The sequence below is a fragment of the Notothenia rossii genome (assembly GCF_949606895.1).
Source record: "Notothenia rossii genome assembly, chromosome: 6".
NCBI classification, from domain to species: Eukaryota; Metazoa; Chordata; class Actinopteri; order Perciformes; family Nototheniidae; genus Notothenia; species Notothenia rossii.
This window is the reverse complement of record NC_136909.1, coordinates 76975236-77002642: the sequence shown is the minus strand read 5'-3', so window position 1 is coordinate 77002642 and position 27407 is coordinate 76975236. Positions and strand designations below refer to the sequence as shown.

The 27407-nt window shown below is 42.2% G+C and overlaps 1 protein-coding gene across 5 annotated transcripts in view; it reads right to left on the bottom strand.

The window, feature by feature from the left end:
* adam12b (ADAM metallopeptidase domain 12b) overlaps positions 1-26291 on the bottom strand; it is a 92778-nt gene extending 66487 nt beyond the window's left edge. For 3 of the 5 annotated variants that reach the window (XR_013809460.1, XM_079688763.1, XM_079688764.1), the window contains exons 1-4: positions 25346-26291; positions 5482-5603; positions 2178-2251; positions 987-1118 (exon numbers count right to left, since the gene is read on the bottom strand). Coding sequence is in view for 4 of the 5 variants with exons in the window: in XM_079688763.1 (XP_079544889.1) it covers positions 987-1118; positions 2178-2251; positions 5482-5603; positions 25346-25460 (443 nt within the window). In the remaining variant the exon portion in view is untranslated. The remainder of the gene's footprint in view (positions 1-986; positions 1119-2177; positions 2252-5481; positions 5604-25345) is intronic. The other 2 variants (XM_079688765.1, XM_079688766.1) reach the window with 1 other exon arrangement.
* Positions 26292-27407: the final 1116 nt, after the last annotated feature.

Genomic DNA, 27407 nt, shown 5'->3' with positions numbered 1-27407 from the left:
TGATTGGTGAAACTAACTTTAATGTGCTCAATGTGCATGCTTTTAATATAGGATTATTTTTAATGCTGTCAAAATTATCGTGTTAACGGCGGTAATTAATTTTTTAATTAATTGCGTTAAAATATTTAACGCATTTAACGCATGCGCAGAATGGCCCGCCCCATACATCCCACCAGTGGCAGCGCTGGGGTAGGCTACAGCCATACCAAGAAATGGCTTAGCCCCACCATGAAAAATGATGTTAAAGTAAGCAAAATAAAGTCCGCCAACTCGCGGAGTAAATTGCACAGACAGCAATTAGTAAGATTGATTTCAGTAGCCGCTTGTCTGGAAATACCGAAGACTAGAAACGGTTTTGAAAACTTTTGGCGCGTAGTGATCGTCTTCTCAATAGAACATCTTTGATAATGTCTTCTGGCCAATCAGAATCACGATAACGGCGTGGTGTTGTTGCAGGAAGTCCTGACGGAGAATACTTTTTCTGTAGTACATCTCTATATACATCGATACAGCATTACGTGTTGATAGAAATCAACACGTAATGAAATAAGACCCCACGGTTTGATGATTGATAGGTGTGTGGGCTGTCTTTCATTTTGACACACAGAACAATGTTATAATAAACATACATACATAATGTATGTTAAATGGATATATCCGCCTTCTTTCATTTATCTTTCATCTTTCCATTCCCACAACAATATACATAAAGAAATGGCATATTTTGGACATAGTTTGAATGGTGATTAATCATGATTAATTAATTTTTAAGCTGTGATTAATCTGATTAAAATGTTTAATCGTTTGACAGCCCTAATTATATTATATCTGAGCAGGACTCACGTGAGCCAGTTTAAAAGAATAAGAAATTCAATTCATCGTTACATCATTTTCTTTATCCTGTTCTGTTCCCTCATCTTTCCCTCCGCCCCACACTGAACGGTCATAGCTTCGACAAACAGGCGCACGTAGAGGTCGGAGACCACCTGTTCTGAGTCGGCTGAACTGGTGAGGCGATATCAGAGGACACATCTGGCCGAGAACAGGCCGGATGGGAATGGCAGCATGCTCCCGGGCGCAGACTGCTGATGGATGACTCACAGCTGATGCTGAGGTCACTAAAGGTCAAATGGAGAATGGGGAATGAAAGGGTCAGTCAGGACATGGTTTTTCTAGGGAGTATGTAACTGCTGGACGGGGATAATAATATAGTTAGAGGGTTGGCAGGGTACCTTGAACTCTGGGTGGGGAGGAAGGGTGCTTGATGAGTTATTTGGCAATCTGCTCACATATAAGAAAGGTCTTTCTAATAGAGTTTTTGTATTTGCAGTATTCCTAATTATTTGCCGTTTTATTATGAATGTAAACCGGTGAAACACGAGTGAATCCATGGGAAGTTTTACTTCTGAATTTCAACTTCAGTAGTTGTTTTTTATTTCCAGCCTCCATCTAAGGTTATGTATTTTGAAAAGGGGAAGCAGGCGTTTGCTCTGAGCTACGTGTGATGGAGGTGTGACCAGTTATGGCCCAAGTCCATCAACCCAGTGTCAATATCTATATCCCTAAGCAGCAGAGTGAAATATAATGTCTCTACTTCCTCTGAATAAGAAGCACGCACAGAAACAGGACCGAAGACAATAATGCCATCAATCTTGTTGGATTGTGAAAGTCCCTGGACAAGAAACCTGGCCTTTTATATTCTGGCTCTAAAGCAATCCTTCCCATCTATAGGAAACAATGTGTGTGAGAATGTTTGTGTATCTACATATTCATGAACTCAGAATGATCCCCACCCCTCGTTTCAAAGTTCACTGTGTTTTTCCGCAGCCTGGAAGGGAGTGGAGTGATGAGAAGAGAAAGACAAGCATGTCCTCAGAGCTCTCCTCTTCCTTATTCTTCATCAGCTTTCATCTCTCGGCCCTTCAGAGAGACTGAACCATAAAAGAGTCCAATCACTAGGGGACATATTATTTTCTCCCTGCTGCTTGAATACACTACATCATAGCAAAGACCTATACAAGTTCTCCTCCTCTTGCATAAATAACTCCCGACAGCCATAGCTGAAAGTGTGGCTTTATCTATTGGCTGTGTGTGTGATTAACATAATAAATAGATTGTTTCTTTTTTCCTGGTGGAGTATGAATGGAGAATTTAAATAAAATGGGAGGATAACTCACTCATTTTTCTGCAGCAACAGGATCAGCTGTTCACCTTCTGCATGAACCAGCAGCTGGAGTGACGCAGGATAGCTCTGAAACACAAAAAGATGAGAGGAGTGTGTTAAGGCGGTGCCTGGAGCTCACCCATCCTGCCTCTGTGAACCAGCGTCTGTGTGAAGCTTCACCTTCAGCTTGACACACTGGCTGTATACAAGCCAGGATGTGGCAACGCACAATAGTGTAAGAGGAAACGGAAGAAAGCGTCCACATCCTTCACTTCCCAAGTCTGTGCATGAAACTAAAGTTTGACTAGACTCAACTAAACCAATGACCGTAGTTGTATTGCTATACTGCTCAAGTAAGTAAGTACCATTTTTAGGCTTTTAAATTCCATTTTTGTTACGTCATATGGTCCTCATTTTTTCGTTGCTAGCCATACAATGATGTAATTTTTTTGAGTAGCTTACACCTTTTAACAAATGCCCATGCTGGAATTAAATTGTAACTAACTAATTAATAACAGCCTCACTGTTCACTGTTCACCCTTTTAATGCTTCAGTGCGTCAACTGGCAAAAACAGGGTGCCTTTAATTATTGAAAGGCTGCCACAAATGCAGGTTATCTCTCTGGAAGGTTAGCCCTAACTGCGATCATTCATCAAAGAGCCCATTTTTGTCATGTAGTGATAGCAGATCACATTTGATTATTGCAAGACAGTAATGGAACAAGAAGAAATTAGATATCTCTCCTGTTAGATGAATATTTTAAGATAACTGGCTGCAGACCTTGAGCTCCACAAGGTGTCCAGCTGTTAGGTAGAAAACTCCTAGAGGTAGTTGCAGCAGTAAGTCAGATAATTGTTGTAAATAACATGATGGGAAAAATGATCTGCTTGAGTGATGCTGAATAATACTGGATATGGACAGCATTTTTTACCTAACCTAGAGCATGAGTCCAGTATTCATCAGGCACCTTAATATTGTTATGAAGTTTCTTGGCAGAAAAACTGTATTTCAGTGCAGAAGCAACTGCCATGACTACGCTCTGTGAGTATATCGTATATGGCACTGATTTATGGATGCAAGAACCCAGGAAATGAAGGAGATGCAGGAGATTGTGCTTACATTGCTAAATGTCAGTTTGAGGTTCAATCTTATATCACAATTTAAAGTGGCAATATCCCAACAAACAACTCTAAGATGCTTTTCAGAAAAGAATGTTGTTATCAGAGTGAAGAAGTGCCCTTGCAGCCGGACAGAAACAGAGTGTTCATGCCTGAGGACTCGGAACATTTTACGACGTGAACATAAAGAAAAACAAGAAAAGAAAGCCATGAACTTTTCAAAAAGGATTTATGTAGAGGGACAGAAATTGCCAGTCGTGTGCAAAGAGAGGAGCAGACATAGATTTGTGTCTCATCTGTTGATATTTTGTGCGTACACTGTCCTGTTTCACAGTGACATTTCTTAGGTCTGCTGACTGATGCCTTCAGGCCGTACTTTGCCAGTCTCCGGTCTGCAGCTCTGTCTGAGAGGGAGTCGGTCTTTCTTTGCGGGGTTTGTGTGTGTGTGGAAAGTCGATGTCACTGTAAGTAATGACTCGGCAATACTTTACGGCCGCTTCATAACCTTCCACTGGCACAAGGAGCGGCTATATCAATCTGTTATATGGGGACGTTTAAGTCTTAGTGCAATCTCTGCTAGGACAATCACCATCTGCCCTGGAAGTCAGTTTAATTAAGGAAGGGTCAGCTTGTAGATGGCCTACTGTAAAAGCACGGGTCAACCAAAATGTTCAACAGTCAGCAGTAGCCGGGGGTTAGACAAATCTGATGCATTTGAAAATGGGTTGCATAACACAGTGACGCAAACACAGATTTTTATTTTTGGATATTTTACAAATCACTCCCCTTTCAAACTCTATTCTTGTTATTTTTAACAACTTTTTTTTGTTACTGTCATATAGTCTTTTATACCTGTTAATAATTGAGTCTCTAATGTCTCATTAATAACTATAATGATCATATCAAGGTGTGCCTTAACCTCACTGAGCTGAGGTTATTTGAGCCTCTCAGGAGAGAGCTCTCTTCCACCTGGTTGTAGAAAAGCTCTTTAAATTCGTTAGCATAGCTAGCTAACCAGATGCTAATAACAACAGATCGCCACTGTGCTTACAACTAAAGACACAGCCACGCAAACACTGCGGCATGTGTACGGCTCCTTAAAGGTACTGCAATATTTGAAGAGTTGGAGCGGCGTTCTGATGCACTCCGTTACTCCTTTCAGACGAGACATAACCACGTGAAGACCTATGGTGAAGACACGTTATGCTCGTGTTGTGTTCAATGAACCTTTCCTTGGCCAGGAAAAACAGGCACTCGCTTGTTTAATTATTTTGCGATCTAGATTTCTTCTTCTTTTTTGAAGTGAGAAGTTCGGACTGACGGACCCCCCCCCCCCCCCCAGACGAAAACTCTTCGGTTCTCCACGAATTAAACAAGTCACCCAAATCAGCGTTAAAAAAGCGGGAGGCGCCGAAAAGCGACTAATTTGCATCACTGATAACAAGCTCTACAAAGCTAAAAGCATGCCAATGTGACATGTGGGTGATAAACAATTCATGTAATTAACTTCAGTGCCCCCCTCAACAGACTGACTGAGAGAGTAGCAGAAGGCTGGAGAGAAAACAAATCTCTCAGATGGTGACTTGCCTGCACCAGGAAAAAAATGTTTGATTGCTCAGGGAGTTCTCAACACCTACGCATTTCCTCCTATGGAAAAGTTTCCTTCAGTTGTGGTGGGGGATGCCGAATTTCAAACATTTCCAGCTGCAAAAGGTGGTCTTGATTCCAGCGGGGGCTGATTTCACTATACACAGGCATGTTTTAAAATAGCATATATCTTATGGTGCAGGAAAGAAATGAAACATTCTACAAGGCTGCTTCACACCGTCTAATCTTTCTCACAGCGTCAGGATTGTGTACTGCTGACAGGTAAAGCTGTTGAAGGGATGACAAGTTCCAAGGAAATATCACACTATTTTCTTGCCTACTATGCAACTCGTGCTCAAACAAAGGAGAGGGAGCTAGCATAGAGGGAAAACACAACAGGGAACAAACAGGAAGGGGCATTTCACTGAAGGAAAATCAAGCAAGCGGGGAAAGAGGAACTACTGTAAAGGAGACACGTACTGTGGTTGTGTCAAACAAAAAGCAAGACATCTGTACTTGGCTCAGCTCTTGGAAGCATCAGCTGTACTGCTGTGTGAGCAAGCTTCTTAGCATTACGCAAGTGTTGCACTGAGTGGCCTTGTGAGTGTTTACCCCGGTGTTGCGCTGGAAGAAAGGTCTGCGCTCCTCGCCCTTCAGCAGCAGAGGTACCGTGGTCCCATAGCGCTCTGGTCTGGCTGCTTTCCCTCGCTGTTTAGCCTTGTCTGGACTACTTTCTGTAAAAAGAACATCAGAACAGATTCAAACATCAGTGAGTCAATTAAAAGTCCCACTAAAAATGCAATGAAGGCAATGTATTAACTTTGTAAGCATGCAGACAAAGGGGGCAAGCAATGGTCAAAACAGCTCTTTAAAACAGCCCCTGCAACAAAGGCAGGGAATCCTTGGATAGAAAGCAGTTTGTTTTTTATTGTGGACTGAGCTGCTGAGAAAGAGTTAAGAGTTCATTCGGGGGCCTTTGAGGAGATGTGCTGTCCCCCAAAGGGTCTCTACGATAAGAAAAAGCTACAGACACACATCAATAATAGATCCGCTCACACAGTTTGTAAGGAACTCAGCTTTTACGATAAATCTGCACTGGAAAGAAGTCTTTAAAAGATACAATTTGGCAAGATAAATGTGTCCTTTCCACTTCTCATTTATCTTTTTACTTCATAAATATATAAAAGGTCAGACACTGGCACTGCAGTCTGCTGTTGCCTTCTCTTTCCCACTTCCTCATTCATTCAAATCCTCTTTTAAACTCTGACTGAAGAGAAATTAACTTAGTTAGAAGAAGCCAATTATGCTAATTAGCCCTTCAAAGACTGCTCATCGGGGAGGCAAACAAAATGGGATGTATATATAGCATAGGATGACATATAATAAAGCGGGTGGCTTGAAGCAGAATATGGGAATCATAGTCACAATTCCCTCTGCTCTCTCCGTGTCTCTCAAGCTCTCCTCCCTCTTCTCCCACAGACAACAGAGACTGTCCCTGATGCTCCCACGGCCTCACAGAGCACGTCTGAATTGTAGCAGGCCCAGCAGGCTTCCTGTGAAGCCCAGTAAATGTTACAAACCCAGGGAGGAGCTGCGGAGATGAAGTGGAGAGGTAGTGTCAGAGGGGAGGGGGAGGTTGTTTGAGGTCTCACAATCCTGTTATCACCAAAGTAAGGCTGAGAGAGCGTGCTGCGCCTCTGTGTACTGTACGTCTCAGGTCTACGCTTGTTCCCTAATCCCTTAGAGATACGCACGTAAAGCAGCCGTGTGTCTGCGTTGCATGTACAGCGTCACGCAGGGTACAACAAGAGTTCAGTAGTACATTGAGCTGCGATACTACACTGACATATTTGTTTACTCTTCCCCCCTCTCCCCCACCGGCTGAAGACGTCTTCATTTTAAGTATTCTTTTAAAGTCTGACGTTTATTTTCTTTGAAGCAGAAATGCAGAGAGGAGTCCTGCTCCACCACAACTGCATTTCTTACATCTTCAAACGGTGTCTGACGGCGGGTGCCCTTCGCTCTCAGTGTGGCCCAGACTCTCCGTTTATCCACAGTGGGTAATAAGCTAACAAGGGCATAAAAGGGACCTCCTATATTTAATGAGGTATTTCAACATGTGCCGATGGTAGTTTGTTTGTTTTAGTGGTGCATGAAAACCCTGTTAGACAGACGGAGCAGCATGACTGAGACCACAGGCTGTGGCTAGAGTGCTAATAAATGGAGCTATAAAAGAGAAAGTCAGGCAGACGTCTTGTTAATAAAAGACCTTAACACGACTACCGTTGTCCCTTGCAATTCAATTGGATCTCTCAAATACTTTTGAGTTAATTTAAGTCATAAAACCATACCAATGTAGAGGGGACACTAAAGCAGGAGTATGCGTAACACAAACTAGTTTATATTTCATCAGACCACATCTGAGGGCAATAGTGTTTATAGTTGTTCTGAACACTCAAAAGCACGAAAAGAGCCTGTCGCCAGAGAGGCTAGACACAATGAATCGCACACTTTGGGGCAATCTTTCCTGAGAGTCTTGTTGCAGTTGTTTGTTCTCGTGGAAAGCGCTAAAAAGGTTGTGTGAAGAATAAAAAGAAGAGCTTAAAAAAAGAATTCCAGATCACCACCTTGCACACTTGCAGTGGGAAGTAGGCATGCCTGTTTGATTGTTGTAAGTGGAAAATTACAAAAAATATTGTATCCACCCCCAAAAAAAGTTACCATTGAATATTTAATATGAATGTGCGTGTGTGCCGTGTGGAAACGGGCTGCATGCCGTATGTGAGTTTGTCAATATTTTTGCGTGCATGCTTCAGTAAAAGCTGGATGACGATTAACGTTTCTATGCAACATCCGTCATTGCTCTCTAAAACGAAGTATTCCCTTCAAAAAGCCAAGAAAAATTACATTCATGATTATTCTCATGGGCTTTATGCTCTTTGGGATCCTTTGAAATTCAAACCAAAACTGGGTTAATCCCATATGTTTTTGGAGAGTATCTTGATTGCTAAGCCAACCACAGTTGTATCCCCATGTTGGCCACAAGGGGAAATCAGCTGCGGGTCATACATCTTAAAAACATAACTCTGTTTGGCAGCCAAAACATCTTTCCTCCGCTCTCTCTGTAAATAGCCTCAAAAACTAAATCTCTACGAGGATGATTTGTTTTTGCTGCTTTATCATAGCACCCCGAGCAGTAGCTTTATTACTTACTAACTGGTGGGTAACGTGAATTCAAACGGGGGGCTGCAGTCCACTTTACTCAGCAGGGATACGACACAGACAAAAATATAAACAAACTAAATGAGCTTCAATTACTTCAGTCAAGCAGAAGGCGCCGCTGGACCCAAAATCCACCTCATTACTTGTTCTGCATGTCTCCTGCTGCAAGATGGGTTCACTTATATGTATATATTCATCTATTTAGTGATTAAAGCAGAGAACCATATGCATATTTTATTAATGTTCAAAGTGCACATGAACAGCATTATCTGTGTTCCCTTTAGTCTATTGGAGGAACAGAATACATTATTGTTCATTCACACCTAATAAAGGTACCTGCGCTATCGACAGTTCTATCATGGAGCCGCTCCCTTGAGATAAACAGGAGGATAAACAGTGTAGTGAAGGTCAAACAGGCAGCTGGAAGGACGTGGTAATCTATAGGCAATGTATTCAGAGAACAAGAAAGTGAATGTCACAGCGGGACTTTAGCAACTCCCTCAAGCTGATTACCCTGAAATAAAATGTGCATACAGACTATGCAAGTTTAGTGTTGACCTTGGGAAACAGTTGGTAAAAATCTCAACACATCTCACAAGATCATGCTTTAAGCACACACATATTTAGGGCTGATCATTGATCTTTAATGTTCATCAATAAAACTGATGTTTTTTTTTCTCTCTAACAATAATTTAGCCTACAGTATGATATAAGAAAGTTGTGAAAAATGTCCCTAAAATCCAGGCTTACGTATTAAAAATAATCATGTGTACAACTAACCAGAGCTACCACTGCATATTAATTAATTAATTGAATGCCAGAAAATAGTGAAAATATCCCCAAATCTAAGGTGATATCTTTGAATGCCTTGTACTGTTGGTCCAAAGTCCAAAGACAGTCATTTGAATGGATATCAAATGTAGAAAATCAGGACATTTCTATACTTGAGAGGCTGAATACTTAATAAGTTGATCAAATATTTGTTTTACTGTTCATCAACTTATCAAAAAATAATTCTCCCACTTTAAGAGATACTCAAAGACTATTTTGTTATCCAGATATATGCAGATGCAGGCAAGGCAAGGCAAGTTTATTTATATAGCACCTTTCAGCACACGGCAATTCAAAGTGCTTTACAAAATAGAATAAAAGACATTTAAGAAGAAATACATCAGAAACAAAAAATCATGTTGTTGCAAAGATAACCTCTGTCTAAGCTGCTCTTCACCACACAGGCCTTGTCTCTTTAGATTTCCACTCAAATATAAGAGCGGGGAAACATGATGGGCCCTGGGAGAGACGTGACACTCCAGTTATTATGAAGCGAAGGCCTTTAATAACAGCGCATTAGAGTTTCAGAGCTCTGATTATGTTTTGACAATGAAGATTTTATGTTCAATATCTGCAAGGCGGCTGCCAAACCAGCCCTCCATGCCTCCAAACGAACCCCTGGGATGTGTCTGTGAATGCATTCAAAGGGTGAATTTCTGCCAGCAAGGACTCTCTGGAGTAGCCCCCTTTTAGCAAAGAGAAAGAAGATGAAGGCCGCACGATTACTAAAGATGAGAGATGGCACACACAGAAGAAGTGAGTTCAACTGTTGAAATTATATTCGATTTAAATCTTGCTCTAACCCACAATCAGTGCTGCAAGTACCTACTGCATTGATCATTCATATTGATCAGATGATGGCCGTGTTTAAAGAGCCAAGGTGAAACCACTGCTTGGACATGGGTTAGGTGTCGTTATTAGTGTGGAGTAGGTCTGTGCAATTAATCGTACTTTAATCTTGATTACGATTTTCGCTTGCAACGATTACGAAAACAACGTAATCAAAATAAAACGATTATTATAACTTATTTATTTTATTACTTTCTTTCAATGCTTTTTCATTTCGGTTATGTTTACAAGTGCATGATATAAAACCTGAGTCAAATAGAAAAACTAAAGTTATGTTGTGCTGTCTACCTTTAGAATGCTTCTATTCAATTATAAGAGGGCATATTGATTCAACTATCACAGATAGAAATTCAACAAAACATTAAAAGCTTCACTAAAGTATAATTTATTGTAGGGCTATTGATCGTTTTGCGTTATATGATGAGCCAACATGTCAAACCACATTTATGTATTTACAGCAAGGTTTAACATTTACAAAGCACTAAAGGAACAGTTTGACCTCTTGGGAAATGCAGGTATTTGATTTCTTCTACACCAGGAGTCTTCGAGCTGTAGATTTATATATAAAAGAACAGATGTAAGAGTTGTATTGATCGTCTAATCCAACTGTAAGCAAAGCAAAGAGACTGCAGCGGTACGGGCTGAGGAGGCAGGTTGTCTGCTGATCACAAGGTTAGCAGTTTTTTCATAAACTCATTATTTTCACATGTCAATATTTTCTTGAATAAGACTCTAAACCTTGAATTGTTGAACTTGAATAAGGATTTTATCCGAAGTTGTAAAAATGTTGGTAGTTATGTACAAAGAAACATATACATAGGAACAGAAAGTACATAGAGTGCCACAGTGACGCGTCCTAAAACCCGGAAGTAAGTTAGCATTTTACCACTTCCTGTTCCTTCAACAAAAACCAATGCAATTCCTCTGTAGGATTTTGGAAAATAGCTCGAAATGAGGTCTGTTGTTGACACAAATTGAAGAGACAGATCACGTTTTGTTCAGCCGGATAATATCCACATGTCTACCCTACTTTTAGAATCATAAATCTAATCGATAGATTTATGATTCGAAAATGTTAAAAGTAGGGTAGACATGTGGATATTATCCGGCTATTTTCCAAAATCCTATGGAGAAATTGCATAGTTTTTTGTCGAAGGAACCGGAAGGAGTTTACTTCCGGGTTTTAGGACGCGTCACTGTGGCAGTCTATTTGTGAGTGATTTAAGATTTCTAAATAAAATGTCAGCTGTTTTATCAGCTACCAGTTTAAAAATCACTGATACCATAATCAAATAATTGCTGATTGGTCATCAAGATAATCGGTCAACTCCTAAAACATCACAAGGACTTAGTGGGTAACACAAGGGTCATATATGGGATAACATTTGAGAAAGAAAGGAATAAGAGGAAAGGAAATGAAAGTGAAGATCTTAGTGTCTTTGGTATTTGTTTCACTTCTGCCTTTTACATTCTCTTACACAAGAAATCTGAGGATTAAAGATGCTAACGTGTTCATCTTTTCGGTCCAAGTGGAACAAAGGAGCTCTACACACACTTTAGTGGAGCTTCCTGTACACATCCAATTACTGATTTCGTATGAAAACACCACTGACCTAAATACAGCAATGGATGCTACACCTCCATTGTGCCCTCGGAAATAGATTAGAGAATTGCGAATGAGGCCGCTTTGAAACGTGATACAGATATTCAGACTATCTTAATAGAGTCGTTCCTGGAAGTACAAATAGCTAACTTAGTAACTTCTCCTAGAAAATCAACTCGAAGGTGATACCTGTGAGGATGCTGTGACATTTATTTAATTAGCTGGAAGTCAGAGACGCCCAAAGAAATACAACGATTTCAACGTCATATTAACGGACTGCCTACCCTATTACATGTTGTTACAGTTCATCTAGCCAAAGTGTAAAACTCAGCATTGAAATAAAGCCTTGGTTTCCTTTCATAATAACAACTATTTCGTCCAGCACATCAAAGCGAGCACTTTACAATCCTCCCGCTAAAAAGCTCCTGACAAATCCTTTTAATAAAACAAAAAAAGTCCTGCTGCTGACGTTCGATATAATAATTGTTCCTAGACTAATAAAAGACCTGGAAAGTAGGCAGGATGAGTACAGCTGTAGCTCTGTGAAGCAGTGGAGCAGCCAAAACAGCGGCGAAACTGAGGCTCCGTGGTAAACTGTGGTAACATGAAGAGCCGTTTGGGAGCCGAAACAGCTGGCGCTTGAACGGCCTGTCCACACGGCGGCGTGCGTTGTTGCTTGCCGGCGAGGGGGGGGGGGGGGGGGAATGCTGAAACTCGACCAACAACCAATCACACATCTCCCGCCCCGGACACACAAGCACGCAGTTTGATTGGCTAGAGCTTGTATTGGCAAGCTCTAGCCAATCAAAAGTTGAAAATTGCTCAACTTTCGTCGCAAGCAACGCGAGCAAATCTACGCTTCGCTCCCACAATGCAGTTTGGCGAAACGTGACGTCACCCCATTCAAAGTGAATGGGCAGAAGCGTTGAAGCTTCAACGCACGCCGCTGTGTGGACGGGCCGTGAGAGAGCCGAGCCAAATGATCCGGCTCACTAACGTAAAAAGACAGTATCTATAAGGAACGGCTCAAGTCAAAATTCAACCCCTCCCTCCCCCCCGCTCTTGGGATGGACGCCCTCTCAGCTAGTGCTGAACGATTAATCGATTTTAAATCGAAATCGCGATTTGAAATGATGCGATTATCAAATCGCAAAGCCTGCGATTTTGTTTTTACTTTTACTTTCAATCAGAAGTGCTGTGCTCACATGTACCAGCCACTGTTAACCAATCAGAAGTGGCCCATGATAGAAGGTGATAGACAGATTGATCCAATCACCTGCCAAGTATTTTTGAAAGTGCATGCCCTTTCCAAATGGCTTCCAATGGAGCTTTCCTAGATGGTTTGGTGAAACAAACCATCTGAGTCAGGTTAGTAATGCTCCATCACATGTTTTACATCTATTACAGGGTGAATCTTAAACTGAAGCTTGACTTTAAAGCAACCCAACGGAAGTTTCATGTAAGTTTAGTTCTTTCACTCGTAGCTCGGGCTGCGGGGGTGCTTGAGACGGGACCATGTTGATGCGACCTTCCTAGCCGGAGATATGGCCGCATTTTACAATAAACTTCCGTTGGGTCGCTAAAAAGCAAATATCGCAAATCGAATCACAATCGCAATATTTGTCAGAAAAATCGCAATTAGATTTTTTCCCTAAATCGTGCAGCCCTACTCTCAGCCCTGGTCTGGCGGAAACTAGGGCTGGGCGGTATATCGAGTTTACACGATACATCGTGGATTGCACTACATGCAATGTCGTAAATGACCACATCGTGAACATCGAGTATTATGTTGTCAAATCAGTTTCCCGCCGCGGCCAAAATGAGCTTTCCTTTCTCCCTCATAGACACAGTCACACACGCAGGCACACACGCAGGCCCCGCCCAACTTGCACACAAACATTACACACACGCACAGTGACAGAGAGGCATTTGTTTTGAGGAGAGCGAAATAAAGGTTAGCTAGTTTAAACCTTAGCACAACATGTTCTTTTTATTTTTGTATGTCTTGTGAACGCAACGCTGGCATAATATGATGTGGCCTGCTGACATGGCCCATGTTTAATTCAGCCCAGATGCGATGACTGCAGGCCAAATTCATGAATGCGGCAGGGAGGTGTCCAAAATAAAGTCGCACCGGTATGAGAAGCAGTGAGAACCACGCACCTGTCAGACTAGCGATTGGGCACATTTACATTTCAGGAGAATAATGAAGATGGTTGTTCCACTCCGTTTCTCACGAGACCAGCGCGCTGCTGTTTGCATTAATGTGGACTGGACCAACTGACACCAGAAGCCTTAATAATTGTGGAAGGATGGACCCCCATCCTGCGAAAAATAGGAGGAAAGGTGGTGCAGAGAGGGAAAGAGAGAAAAAAGCACGCGAGGAGGAGGCAGTGAAATGTGCTAAAATCACAGATGTATTCAGAACCCCCCGTATGGTACAGAATGACGAAGCAGAAAGTAAGTTAGCCAACATTATGAGCCACATTTCTTTCTATATTATAGCCTGATGTGCACATCGACTGACTGTCAATAAAACAGTTTCTCAGTCCAATGTTAAGTTAGTGGCAGACCCTGTGTGACTGAGACTGTGAGGCTACAAAAAACCCAAACCTCCTTAATGTTACTCAAGGCAAATATATGTAGGCTAATATAACCGTTAGACTGCAGCTAACTGTGGGGCTACACAAGTATATATTTTTTGTGTGTTGGTTAAAATAGTTTTAATAGAAACCACGAATGAAGACAGTATAAATAACAATGGTTTAATGCAGACATATGTTACAGGGACTACTAGAATCATCATACTGGCGTGACTGTAAACATCAAGGGGTTAAATAAAAAAAATGTATGTGTTTTTAGAGGAAATTTCAGAATATCGCGATATATATCGTGTATCGCGATATAGTCAGTAAATATCGCGATATAATTTAGAGACCATATCGCCCAGCCCTAGCGGAAACACTGCTGTGAAGTGCTACCTACTTTGCTGCATATTAATTGATGTTAGACGCAACTCAAAAGAAAACACTCTTTCCAGTGATACATTAAGCCATGCATTGAAACATACACAAAGGCTACTTTTTTTACATAAAAAGCAAAATGTAGTTTTCATCACTGCGTTTCATCTTGAGCAGCATAATGAACAGAGAGGCTCATATTCCATTAGTTACAGCAATAAAATGGACTTACAGCATACTCAAAAAGATACCATACAGTAATTTCCAGGCCCTTGCAATGCTCAAAGACAAACTCTAAAGCCTTCTTCAAACAGGTTTTTACATTTTTTGTGGATTTATGTAGAGATGAAGATAGAAGGGCAACTTTATGAAATTATTATTCTGCTCCCTACACCAACTTTCTTTAGCTTTAGGCTTCTTTATAGGTTTCTATAGCCATACTACATACCCATTTCGTATAGTATATAATACTGTCAACATACAATAAATAATATATGTGAAGTAGGGCTGTACCCGAATATCCGAATATTCGTTCGTTGGAGTACTATTCGGGTTTCAATTTCGTTATTCGGATATCCGTTTTTTTTCTTTTTTCCCCGTTTTCTTTTTCAAATTGAATTCATTGAAATCTCCAATATCAACGTAAGAGCTTGTGCCTCTTCGGGGGGTGCTAACACTTAACCATAAACGTTATCGTTTACTTTCTCCGTCTTTATATGTAGATATTACATTTCTCCGTTAATCTCCGTCACGTTGTTTCCAATGCAACAACAACTTCCTGTCAGCTCTCCTTCAAAATAAAAGCATGTCCATAAATAGGAAGGCATCTACAGTATTGCACGTCTGTCCGTCCTGGGAGAGGGATCCCTCCTCTGTTGCTCTCCCTGAGGTTTCTCCTATTTTTCCCTTTAAACTGTGTCACGATTCTCATGTTATGTCACGTTTATAGTTTTGTAGGTTTGGGTGTTTTTGCTGTTTTCCATGTCATGTTTTCCTTTGGGTTATTGTCTTGTCATTAGTTTCCCCTGGTGTGTCTAATTGTCTGATTATGTTCACCTGGGCCCCTGTGTTTTCTCCTCCCTCCTCACCTGTGTCTTGTTGTGTGATTGAGTCTTGTGTGTATTTAAGTTCTGGGTTGTCTATCTGTCTTGGTCGGTTCGTCTTGTTCCCTGACTAGCTCTGTGGTGAGTGTTCTGTTTTGTCATTGTATATATATATCATAGCCTTGAAATAAAGGAATTTTCAGTTTATATCTGCATTTGGGTCCTGCTTGTTTCACAAACCGTGACAGTACGAACCGACCAAGAAATGGGCCCAGCAGATCCGTTAGAGTCGGAATTATTACATTTTTCCTTTTTTTTGGCTAACTGCTCGGATAGATGGAAGAGAGCACCCGGAGTTCAGCAGCGGGAGGCTGTGTTGTCGGAGGCGCGCCAGATGGCTAGAGAGAAACCAGGTATGGTGAAGTTCTTACCTGGCTGGATTTCAAAGATCCTCCCTGTGTGTGATTTCCGGCCTGCTAGCCCCAGGCTTGCTAGCTCCCGGCCTCCCAATTCCCAACCGGGCACCATACGCCTCGGTGGGTTCCGTCTGCAGTCAACCCATGCTTCTGCCCCAGTTCCTGCTCCTGTCCAGGAGTCATATTCTGGAACTCGTCTGGCTTATGGAGGTCCACGGAGTATTCAGGCGGCTGCTAAGAGGAGGAGTCGCAAGGCCAAGCTAGCAGCTCAAGCCCCAAGAGCCATGGTTCCGGCTCCAGAACCGGACCTTACAGCCATGTTGCCGGCTCCAGAACCGGACCATACAGCCATGTTTCCGGGTCCAGTGCCGGCCCACACAGCCATGTTTCCGGCTCCAGATCCGGACCTTACAGCCATGTTTCCGACTCCAGAACCGGACCTTACAGCCATGTTTCCGGGTCCAGAACCGGACCTTACAGCCATGTTGCCGGCTCCAGAACCGGACCTTACAGCCATGTTCCCAGCTTCAGTGCCGGCTCCAGTAACCATGGTCCCGACTCCGGCTCCTCGTCACCTGCTGACTCATCGGCCGACGCCAGCTCCTCGAGTCCTGTCAGCGTACCGGCCGACTCCAGCACCTAGTATCCTGTTGGCTGTCCGTCCTACGCCAGCTCCCCATGTCCTGTCAGCATACCGGCCGACTCCAGCACCTCGTCTCCGGTTGGCTGTCCGTCCGACACCAGCTCCCCGTGTCCTGATGGCTGTCCGTCCGACGCCAGCTCCCCGTGTCTTGTCGGCATACCGGCCGACTCCAGCACCTCGTCTCCTGTTGGCTGTCCGTCCGACGCCAGCTCCCCGGGTTCTGTTGGCGAACCAACCCACTCAAGTGTCGTTGGAGGTCCCGCAGACTGCCCCGCTGCCGAGGGTCCTGCCAACCCCATGTCCTGTGCCGTTGGAGGTCCCGCAGACTACTCTTCTGCCGGGGGTCCTGCCAACTCCATGTCTTGTCAAGTTGGAGGTCCCGCAGACTGCTCTTCTGCCGAGGGTCCTGCCAACCCCATGTCCTGTGCCGTTGGAGGTCACGCAGACTACTCTTCTGCCGGGGGTGCTGCCAACTCCATGTCTTGTCACGTTGGAGGTCCCGCAGACTGCTCTTCTGCCAGGGGTGCTGCCAACTCCATGTCTTGTCACGTTGGAGGTCCCGCAGACTACTCTTCTGCCGGGGGTCCTGCCAACCCCATGTCCTGAGCCGTTGGAGGTCCCGCAGACTGCTCTTCTGCCGGGGGTCCTGCCAACCCCATGTCCTGTGCTGTTGGAGGTCCCGCAGACTACTCTTCCGCTGGGGGTCCTGCCAACTCCATGTCCTGTCACGTTGGAGGTCCCGCAGACTACTCTTCTGCCGGGGGTCCTGCCAACCCCATGTCCTGAGCCGTTGGAGGTCCCGCAGACTGCTCTTCTGCCGGGGGTCCTGCCAACCCCATGTCCTGTGCTGTTGGAGGTCCCGCAGACTACTCTTCCGCTGGGGGTCCTGCCAACTCCATGTCCTGTCACGTTGGGGATTCCGCCGACTGCTCTCCTGCCGGGGATCCTGCCGGTCCTGTGTCCTCTTCCATGGGGGATCTTGCCGACACCGGCTCCTGACCGGCCTCCGGAGGTGTCTGGTCTTCACCCCTCCTCGGACTCTGCCTTGCCCCCGGGCCGTCCGCCCGAGATTCCCTCCATGGACTCTGCCTTGCCCCCGGGCCGTCCGCCCGAATTCCCCTTTTTGAACTCTGCCTTGCCCCCGGGCCGTCCGCCGAATTCCCCTTTTTGAACTCTGCCTTGCCCCCGGGCCGTCCGCCCGAATTCCCCTTTTTTGAACTCTGCCTTGCCCCCGGGCCGTCCGCCCTCCACCCGTCCTCCAGATCCCCTCCACCCACCCTGCTGGATTTTTGTTTTTTTGGGACGTCTGGAATCCGAGCTTGTGCCTCTTCGGGGGGTGCTAACACTTAACCATAAACGTTATCGTTTACTTTCTCCGTCTTTATATGTAGATATTACATTTCTCTGTTAATCTCCGTCACGTTGTTTCCAATGCAACTTTCTGTCAGCTCTCCTTCAAAATAAAAGCATGTCCATAAATAGGAAGGCATCTACAGTATTGCACGTCTGTCCGTCCTGGGAGAGGGATCCCTCCTCTGTTGCTCTCCCTGAGGTTTCTCCTATTTTTCCCTTTAAACTGTGTAACGATTCTCATGTTATGTCACTTTTGTAGGTTTGGGTGTTTTTGCTGTTTTCCATGTCATGTTTTCCTTTGGGTTATTGTCTTGTCATTAGTTTCCCCTGGTGTGTCTAATTGTCTGATTATGTTCACCTGGGCCCCTGTGTTTTCTCCTCCCTCCTCACCTGTGTCTTGTTTTGTGATTGAGTCTTGTGTGTATTTAAGTTCTGGGTTGTCTATCTGTCTTGGTCGGTTTGTCCTGTTCCCTGACTAGTTCTGCGGTGAGTGTTCTGTTTGTCATTGTATATAGATATCATAGCCTTGAAATAAAGGAATTTTCAGTTTATATCTGCATTTGGGTCCTGCTTGTTTCACAAACCGTGACAAACTGTGGGTTTTCTCTGGAAGTTTTTCCTTGTACGATGTGAGGGTCAAAGGACAGAGGGGGTCGTATTGTCATACTGATATTCTGTACAAACTTTGAAGACCACTGAGACAAATGTAACATTTGTGATATTGGGCTATATAAATAAAAATTGAACACAATGCGATATCCTTTTCAATTTCAAAGAACACAAATTGGGTTACATTAACAAATAACTATAAAACAACAATACTTTAGAATAACAAAATTAATGCCGTGAATACACCGAAATACACGTGTTAAAGCGGTTCGCTGCTGATTACTACGCCGTCGCCGCACCCCCGCGCGGGCCGAATATTCGCTGCTGATTACTACCGAATATCCGGAGCCCCAAAAATTGTATTCGGGACAGCCCTAATGTGAAGTTGGTTGACAATCAATCCGAAGGTCACTGCGAATAATCTTCACTGCTTTGCATTGTGAAAGAGTATTGCACATAAACATAACACTCAAAACGAAATGGTATTTACTGTAAATGCTATCAGCATTGAGTGTACTTGATTTATTACCTTTGTGTTCACATACTACAGCTTAGAATCAGTTGCGATATGCATCATCGCCAACATCAATACCAATCAATTGAACTCAGACCTTTCAAAGCTAAAAACGTCAGCCTCATGTTGGCAAAAAGTCAGAGGATTACCGAAGCCAGTAGAATTCATCTGCTGATTATTTGTACAACATGTAATGGCAATCCATCCCATAGTGGATCAGATATTTGAATCTGGACCAAATGTTCATTATGAGAGCCGAACGTTGCTAATGTTACTAAAAATAAAGCGTTTTTGTTGTTTTGATGGATGAGTACATTCTTCTGTTTGAATCTTTAATCAACCAGTAGTTGTGTATTTCTACCTAGAGTAGATAGTACAGTGCATTTTCAAAGTCAATATATCCTAACTGTACTGATCAGTGAGTACTGTTCCACTCTGGCTTCTCTACAAGTAAGGATTCTTAGAGTTCTGGATTGTTCTAAGCAAAATCAAATAGATAATGAAAAAAGAGGGGGTTTAAAATGTAGTTTTGCAGAACAGTTCAATATTATCAGCTCCTTATTGACAGTGGTAAGAGCAGGCTGAAAGGCAGAGCGAACATGACTGAGAAGCACACAGAGAAACAACGACTTGGAAAGCCTTTTTGCAGGAGTTTGACATTTGACTGTTGCCTCATTTGAACAACCCCTCCCTTTATCATCTTAGTTTCCCCTGTGATGACACACACTGGAGTAATTACTGAAGAAGTTGAGAAGGTGTTAATCCTGGATGTGGGATCCTCCCCAATCTTTTCCAAACAGAAGAGCCCATTATTGGCCTGATGGAGTAAGCTACGAGGTCAGCGGCTCAAAGTGAAATAATGGTAAGAGGAGACTTCCCAGGGAGTTCTAGTGAGATTTGTGTATCCCATTCCCATCCTGTGGGAGCAACAGTGGGAAATCAAAATCCCATTTTGTCGTGCACAGATTTGGGCATTACGTCTCTAAGCTTTGGGGACTTTGGGGATTAACAGAAATGCATCACACAGGCTGGGCCACCTAGCAGCTATCGGTGGAAGGGACGGGGTTCCGACAAATATGGATTTGTATCCATGCTAAGGGCATTGGAGGGCAATGTCGGTCAGTTGATTGGTTGTTTGGTTTATCGGTTTTGGTCCAAGTAGCACTTTAGCCTGCTAACATGCTAAACAGAGGTAGTGAATATGAGAATAATTATACCTGCTAATTATCAGCATCTTATCAAAGTCATTGTGATCATGTCAACATGCTCCCGTCTCTAGCACCCCAGCAGCCCAAGCTAAGAGTGAAATAACTAAACGTACATGAAACTTCCGTTGGCTTGCTTTAAAGTCAAGCTTCAGTTTAAGATTCACCCTGTAATAGATGTAAAACATGTGATGGAGCATTGCTAACCTGAGCAATTGTTTCACCAAACCATCTAGGAAAGCTCCATTGGATGCCATTTGGAAATGGCAGGCACTTTCAAAAATACTTGGCAGGTGATTGGATCAATCTATCTATCACCTTCTATTATGGGCCACTTCTGATTGGTTAACAATGGCTGGTACATGTGGAGAACAGCACTTCTGATTGGTGTGGATGACTGACACACAAGAAAAAAAAAAGAGAATTTGAATAAAATCGCAGGCTTTGCGATTTGATAATCGCATCATTTCAAAATCGCGATTTCAATTTAAAATCGATTAATCGTTAAGCCCTAGGGCGAACCAGAACCAACCTCCGCCTTAGAGGTCTTTCTTAACAAAAGATTTTCACTTCATATAATGCCCTCTCAAAGCTGGCTCTATTCCCTCCATCAAAAGCTCCTACAATATGAAGACTGACGGTTTGAGAGCATGGCTTGACTCCAATAAGCGATGTCTCACAGTAAATAAACTGACAGAGGGGTGTGATGACCTTTCTGTTGTGAAATTATTGATGTAGTCTGCTGTGTAACTGCGTGAGTCTCAAACCAGAATCATGTTGCTGTTGCATCAGTTCACTCTTTCCTTCTGTCCTCATCCAAGCTAAACCTAATATTTCTTAAGGGCGCTCTGTCAACGGAAAAAGAAACAAACAAGCAGCCGCTGCTCTAAAGAATTCATGTTTGCCAGCTCTTTTTTGTTTTTTGTATTTCTTCCATTACACCTCTGGCTGTCATTCATTTTACAGTGAGTATTGACGACTGCATGTGTGCACCTCCCGTAAATCCAATTTCTCTGCTTTCAAGCATAAATCTCAACGCATGCTGTTCACAGATATGTTCCGACAGCAGCGACTTCATGTTCCCTTCCTGCTTTGCATCTATTCATTATTCCTTTCTTATTCTCTCGTCGCTCCACAAAAAACTCATATTCCTTTCCATTTCATAGAAAATTGTCAGTAAATGGATGAGAGAGGTAGATGTCTGCCTTCACGCCTTTCTCTTTGTCTCTTTTGATGCAGATGAAGGGGAAATGCATCTTTCTGCATCACACCCATGATGGATTCTGTCTGTCAGGACTCTGCAGGTGGTGGTCTGCAGCTCTGTTGTTGTCCAACACCAGATTTCTCACAGTTTCACGAACATAAACCACATTTTATTTCTTCCTTCTCTGTCTCATCTTCCCTTTTCTCACTCATGACATCTGGAATAGCTGAAAGCAATATTCCATGTTAGTTTCTCAGATTATCAAAAAGCTGTTTGCATCTGAATTGTACATGCTCCTGGTTTCTGTGTTATGTTGCCATCAAATTACATCGGCTTATCCACTATATCGGTGATCCCGTCATCCTCGGGCAAAGCAGCACGTGTGGAGCAGGAGGAAGCTAAATCATACTGATGGCTTTAACGACCAATGATGCCTAACAGAGGGAGACGTTCCTAACTGTGTCGTTCCCTCATAGCCAACAAATCAATGCCAGCCTGCCCTCAAAATGTCAAGCGACAGCCACCCCTATAGGGTTTTAAAGACAGACCAGGATGAGGCTATTTCCTAAATGGCTTTAGCGGGGAAGGGTTGTTTTAACCTGGATGGGTTCCATACATCAGAGCTCTCCCACAGACTGGAGAATGGCTGTGAGTTACATCCCAGAAATATGTGCTGAAAAGTGGGCTATGCACCTGTGTGTGAACTTCTACGTGTTTCAGGGTGCTCAGGGCAGGTTTAACTCTCCTATCTGAAAGTTTGTTTAGACACACATTCTAATCTTTCTAATTAATTTAGTCGGAAGCTGCGATTTGACCAGAAATCTAATCCAGGTCATTTGTGATTCTGCCTCTAATTATTTATTGAGTTCCCTCTTCCCAGAACAAAAAAAGGATTAGTCCCTCAGAAAAACCGTTGATATGCAGAGAAGAGACAAAGAGAGAGCAATTTATCAAAGATTTGTAAAACACAGATTTGTAAACACAGTCCTCTTGATTCTCTTCCTTGTGGACTTTTATTTTTGCTTTTAGCCAATTTAACAACTCGACTTTAACTTTGTGGATTCTTTCACAAACTGTTTTTCCTTCAATTTAATTATAAGGTGTTTTTTTTACCCAGCTTTTAACGACAAATGTGTTGGTATTCTGAAACTCACTCAGTGTGCCGCCTGTCAACCTTTTGATAATTTCACGTTTTCTTTCTGATGTTGGAAGGAAAGGTTGGTTTTTTGACCCGGACACCTTTTCTTTTGGCAATATGGAACGGACAATATGACAGAGGGAAATGTTGTTAAGCACATTTTGTTAATAGCCTTGTTTTCCTTTGTTGTACTTAACAATTGACTCAATGCTTTTTGATTTCATTTTCCTACTTAAAGAGTACTTGTGACTTCCACAGTGTTTCCACCTATTGAATGTTTCTTGTAAAAATCCTCTAACCTAACACAGTTTTTGAAATGTGTCCAGGTAGACGATTGCATCCGAGTGTTGGCACAGCTAGCAAGTGTTCTGGCGATGGAGGATTTAGTGTCGGCTCTGGTCCATATATGACTGACAGATTTGGCCATGTTTTTGGGGGGTGTGGACTTTGGCTAATTTAGGCTGAGAAACTGTTCAAGTAAGCAGCAATCAAGCTAGTTCTGGGCAAGTATCAACTCATGGCATTAGCCCAAGTTTGGCTGTTTCCAGCAGGCCACTCCTCACAAATCTTTGAGACCAGTAGTACTGAATATAGGCCACTGTTGATTTTGGCTAAACAAGTCACTTTACAGTAAACATACATCCGGATGTGCCTATTACTCCCATGCATCTTTTTTTCCCTCCTGATGAGACTGTAGCTTTCACCTAAACCTTCTATGTATTACTTAACTTCAATTATTGTTTAAGCACAAAAACTAATTTGAAAAGGAAAAGATCATGGTTTAGGTTAATATGACCCACTGGTTGAGGTTTCGGGAACTATTGTCATGGTTAAAATAAATCAATGGCACTGTCAGTAGGAAATGGAAAGCAAACAGCAGTCCTGTATCAAAATCCAACATTTACCCATCCAATCAATCCGAACAAAGTTTTCTGAAAACTGCAGGGGAATCTGCCTCAAAGAAAACCCTTTTCAAGCTTCAGTCTGTCCCAAAGACTTCAGTATGAGAAAGACATGGTAGTGCAGTCTTCACTCAGGTGGAAGGAAGCCATGACAAACATTTCAGAGTTGAGCTGCAGTCAGTATCCTGCTGACATCAAAGACGTGGTATGTATGTACTGCTGCCCCATTTCAATACCCACACAACTCCTTAAAACTATTTTTACTCCCTGCATTCATACATCAGCTCAGCCTCTGAGTGATAGCTCTAATGACCTCACATTGGGATGATGTGTGTGGTAAACATCTCCTGAACTACATCTCTCTATTTTTTCTGCCAGCCTGGTAATTCTCAGAGAAGCTTTATAATTAGGGGCTTTATATGATTCACGCTCAGGATTCATGTTTGTTAAAAAAAAAAGAAGTCATGAACAATGAGCAGTCTGTGTTCCACATGCTGCATTGTATTTAACTGTTGCTAGATGGAGTAAAAACTAAATTATTAAGACAAGACTCAAACTTCCATTTGTATCATATAGTGTACTTTTTTTGTATCTTCTTTTCTTAGCACCATAAGTAGCCTCTCTAATTTTGAAATACAATATTGTTTCAGAAGAAAACAGACCTATTGTATGTTGTTTTTGTTTGTTTTATCTCCTAAAATGTGGGAATAAGTTTATATCACATTTACTGTAGTTTTTTTTCAACCTTTTTTTAAGCCCCATGCCCCTGGTACCGGGGGACTATGTTCAATCTGAATTTACATTAAAATAAAAAATATTCTATATTGATTCTGACTTCTCTACATCCAACTCACAGGTTTATCATTACTTGGAGAAAAAATAATATTAATGTACCCTTTTTAGAAGTGAAGATATAGTCAATTGTTCTGGGAATGTCATTTTCGAGCCTGAGGCCTGAAAAACAGGCACTGGACTTAACTGATCCTCAGAAACAAAGTGGCAGCCCAACAACATTTTAACCACGGAGAATATAGCTTTGGTTCACAAGGGGGGGATTACATTACATTGCATTTAGCTGACGCTTTTGTCCAAAGCGACTTACATTCGACCAGGAAGATACAACCTAGAAGAAAACAGAATCATATAAGTACATCAGGTTTCATAGAGCCAAACATTTCAAGTGCTACTCAACTGGCTATAGATAAGCCAGTCCTTTATTAGTATATAAGTGCTCTGTTAGCAGTTATTTGTTCGTAATTCTATTGCTCGAAGTGGAGTCGAAAGAGATGAGTTTTCAGTCTGCGCCGGAAGATGTGCAAGCTATCTGTCAGGATGTATGTTTCGGTTTTTATCCTTCTTGTTTTGTCTTGGTACTACATGCACAGCCACACACACAACAAACTAAGACACAAAAATAAAAAATGATATCCTGCCTCGTGCTCTGCTCCAAAAATACAATGACCGGATAATCACTGTCTCATTCATTCAGCAGATTAAGTTTGCTGCTGAACAATAATAACATCCTGTTTGGTTCATGTTTACAGCCTAAAGATAAAGCTCCTGGATGTAAGACTCATCTGTCTATCCCAAAACTTCCCTGTATTGTTCCATTGGAGCAGAATGATGGATCTAAAAAAAGACACACTCTGCATTTCCCAAATGTCAAATGCACAGCCAGAGATTTACAAAGGACTGAATGAGAAGATACATGTCAAACTCGTATGTACGTGGCATTTGTATTTTAAGTGTTCAATCAAATGTTTAAAAAAAGCTCAGTCATTTACATACAAATGCATATAAACAACAACAAGGTAAACCATACTGGTAACAAAAAGCTTCTTGCACTGACTGTATCCTCATGTAACATAAATGCACTCCAAACACACTCTAAAATCATGTTCAATGGACCAGACTGTGGCTTTACATCTGCAGCACTACATGGAAATAAGCATAATGACTTAAGACATAATTGTTGTGTACTCACCCTCATGTGTGTTGTTAAGCTTGCTGTCAGTATATTCCGTCGCCGTGGACAGGCACCAGACGTGGAGAGCGAAGAGCACAAAGGCAAAGTTCTTCCGCCGCCTCCAGGTTCTCATGATGCCCGGGCTCAGTGAGGTGAAACCGGGTGAAAGCGCTCCGGTCACACCGCGTTATAAAAGCAGCACGACCAACACTTCAAACAGGTGACAGGTAGCGGCCAATGTAGTTCACTGTGGTGTGGCGGGGGCTAAACCTCCAGGAAGGTGTGGTAGTCTGTCACTCCAGGAAAGAAGCTGTCAAAAACTTTTCATTCCTACACCCACGTTTAAAGTGCAACAACCGGTGGGGAAAACGTACAAATACATGTGTTATCCCAATGTTGCTCATGTGGTAGAGGTATGGCAAGGAGCGAGAGAGGAGGCAGAATGAGAGGCTGTTGGAGCGGAGTGGAGCGGACTCGCCATCCCCTCCAGGACCGGAGCAGCCACTCTGCCATGTGCGCTTCAGGCTCCGCTGGGTCCTAGAGCCGGACCAACCAAACAACTGAATGTAAACTATTTAGCCTAAAAAATCACCAACTTTGCGCTAGCTAATTGTTTTTTTTATATATAAAACACAGACTAAGGTACACCAAGGAGCTTTAGGTATGTTCTAATTTTGTAAAATATTAGATGTTGACGTAACATACAATATTTTGAGAGTACCTCAAGTTAGCTAGTTAGCATTAGCTGACAGCGTAGTCACGGCAATTCGTCCTTCACAAAGTGTAGACATAAACGTCAGTTTGATTAAAAAATACCTTTAGAGATGCAACCCGCTGCTTGGCAGCAAGTAAACAATGATGTGTAAAAAGCTAGAAACTCTAGTTAGCTAACTTATAGTTGCTTGCAGCCTGAAGTTTGTGAAGCGAACAGAGAACGGTTGTAGTGCATGCGTTTAGCGGTAGCCTTTGGCGGTGGCTAGCTAAATACTTCAAATTACAACTTTATTGAAAAGCAGTACATTGACATGAGAAACAAAAGACGTAGACCTACAGGAGAAAGATATTAAATGCACAAATGGAAGAGAAAACAAGAATCGAACTTATTGACATCATTAAATACATTTGAACAATTAAACATTCATTTACAAATTATTTACAACATGACATACGTTAAAAATCCCTACCATTAAAATATAAAATATATATAAATATATATAAATATATATATATACATATATATATATATATATAATTATTTATGTTTAGTAGAACATTCAAGTTTGTGTGATCCAGGAAGCTATGTTAGGAACATATTTAGAAACTATGAGACACAATCATTTCCTTTCAGAAGCAGTTTTTTAAAATCAAATTTTACTCATGAACATGTTTTGTCAATGTTGTTTTTCTTCTTCTTCTTTTTGTACCTCAGAACTAAACTTTAAAACTAAAGATGCTCTATAACAAGGAAGGAAGGACATTTCCAAAAACATAGCACTTCCCCATGTGATCACCTACTTTGACTATGCTTCTTCTTGGTATGTACTTTTCTGAACAAGGTAGTGTGCTGGACTTCAAATCAGGGGATAGGACGTTTGAGTCCCACTGCAGCATGTCGTTGTGTCCCTGGGCAAGACACTTCACCCCAAATTGCTCCTGTGGGGATTTTCCACAGTACTAAATGTATGTAAGTCGCTTTGGATAAAAGCGTCTAACAAATGACATGTAATGTAATGAACATCATGATGAGTTGTGCAAAATAAAATATATGCATGTACGCTGATGGTATTACAAGTTGACATTTCAAAAATTGGTAAGCTTCTAACCTGTTGAACCCTCAGTTCCCAATTTAGTTCATTTCTAAAATGCCTGTACGTGCGTTTCTTTTGGTTTAGGTTTGTTATCTTGAGATATAATAAAGACCTTCATGATTCAATGTCAGTGTGAGAATATTGTATGTGAAAAATATTCAGTCCATCAAAATAGGAAGTTGTCCTTCACTTTAAAATACCCCTGGGATGAGGATGGCTCATCCTTCAATCTGTGTCCAAATGACATACAAAAAGACACACACACACACACA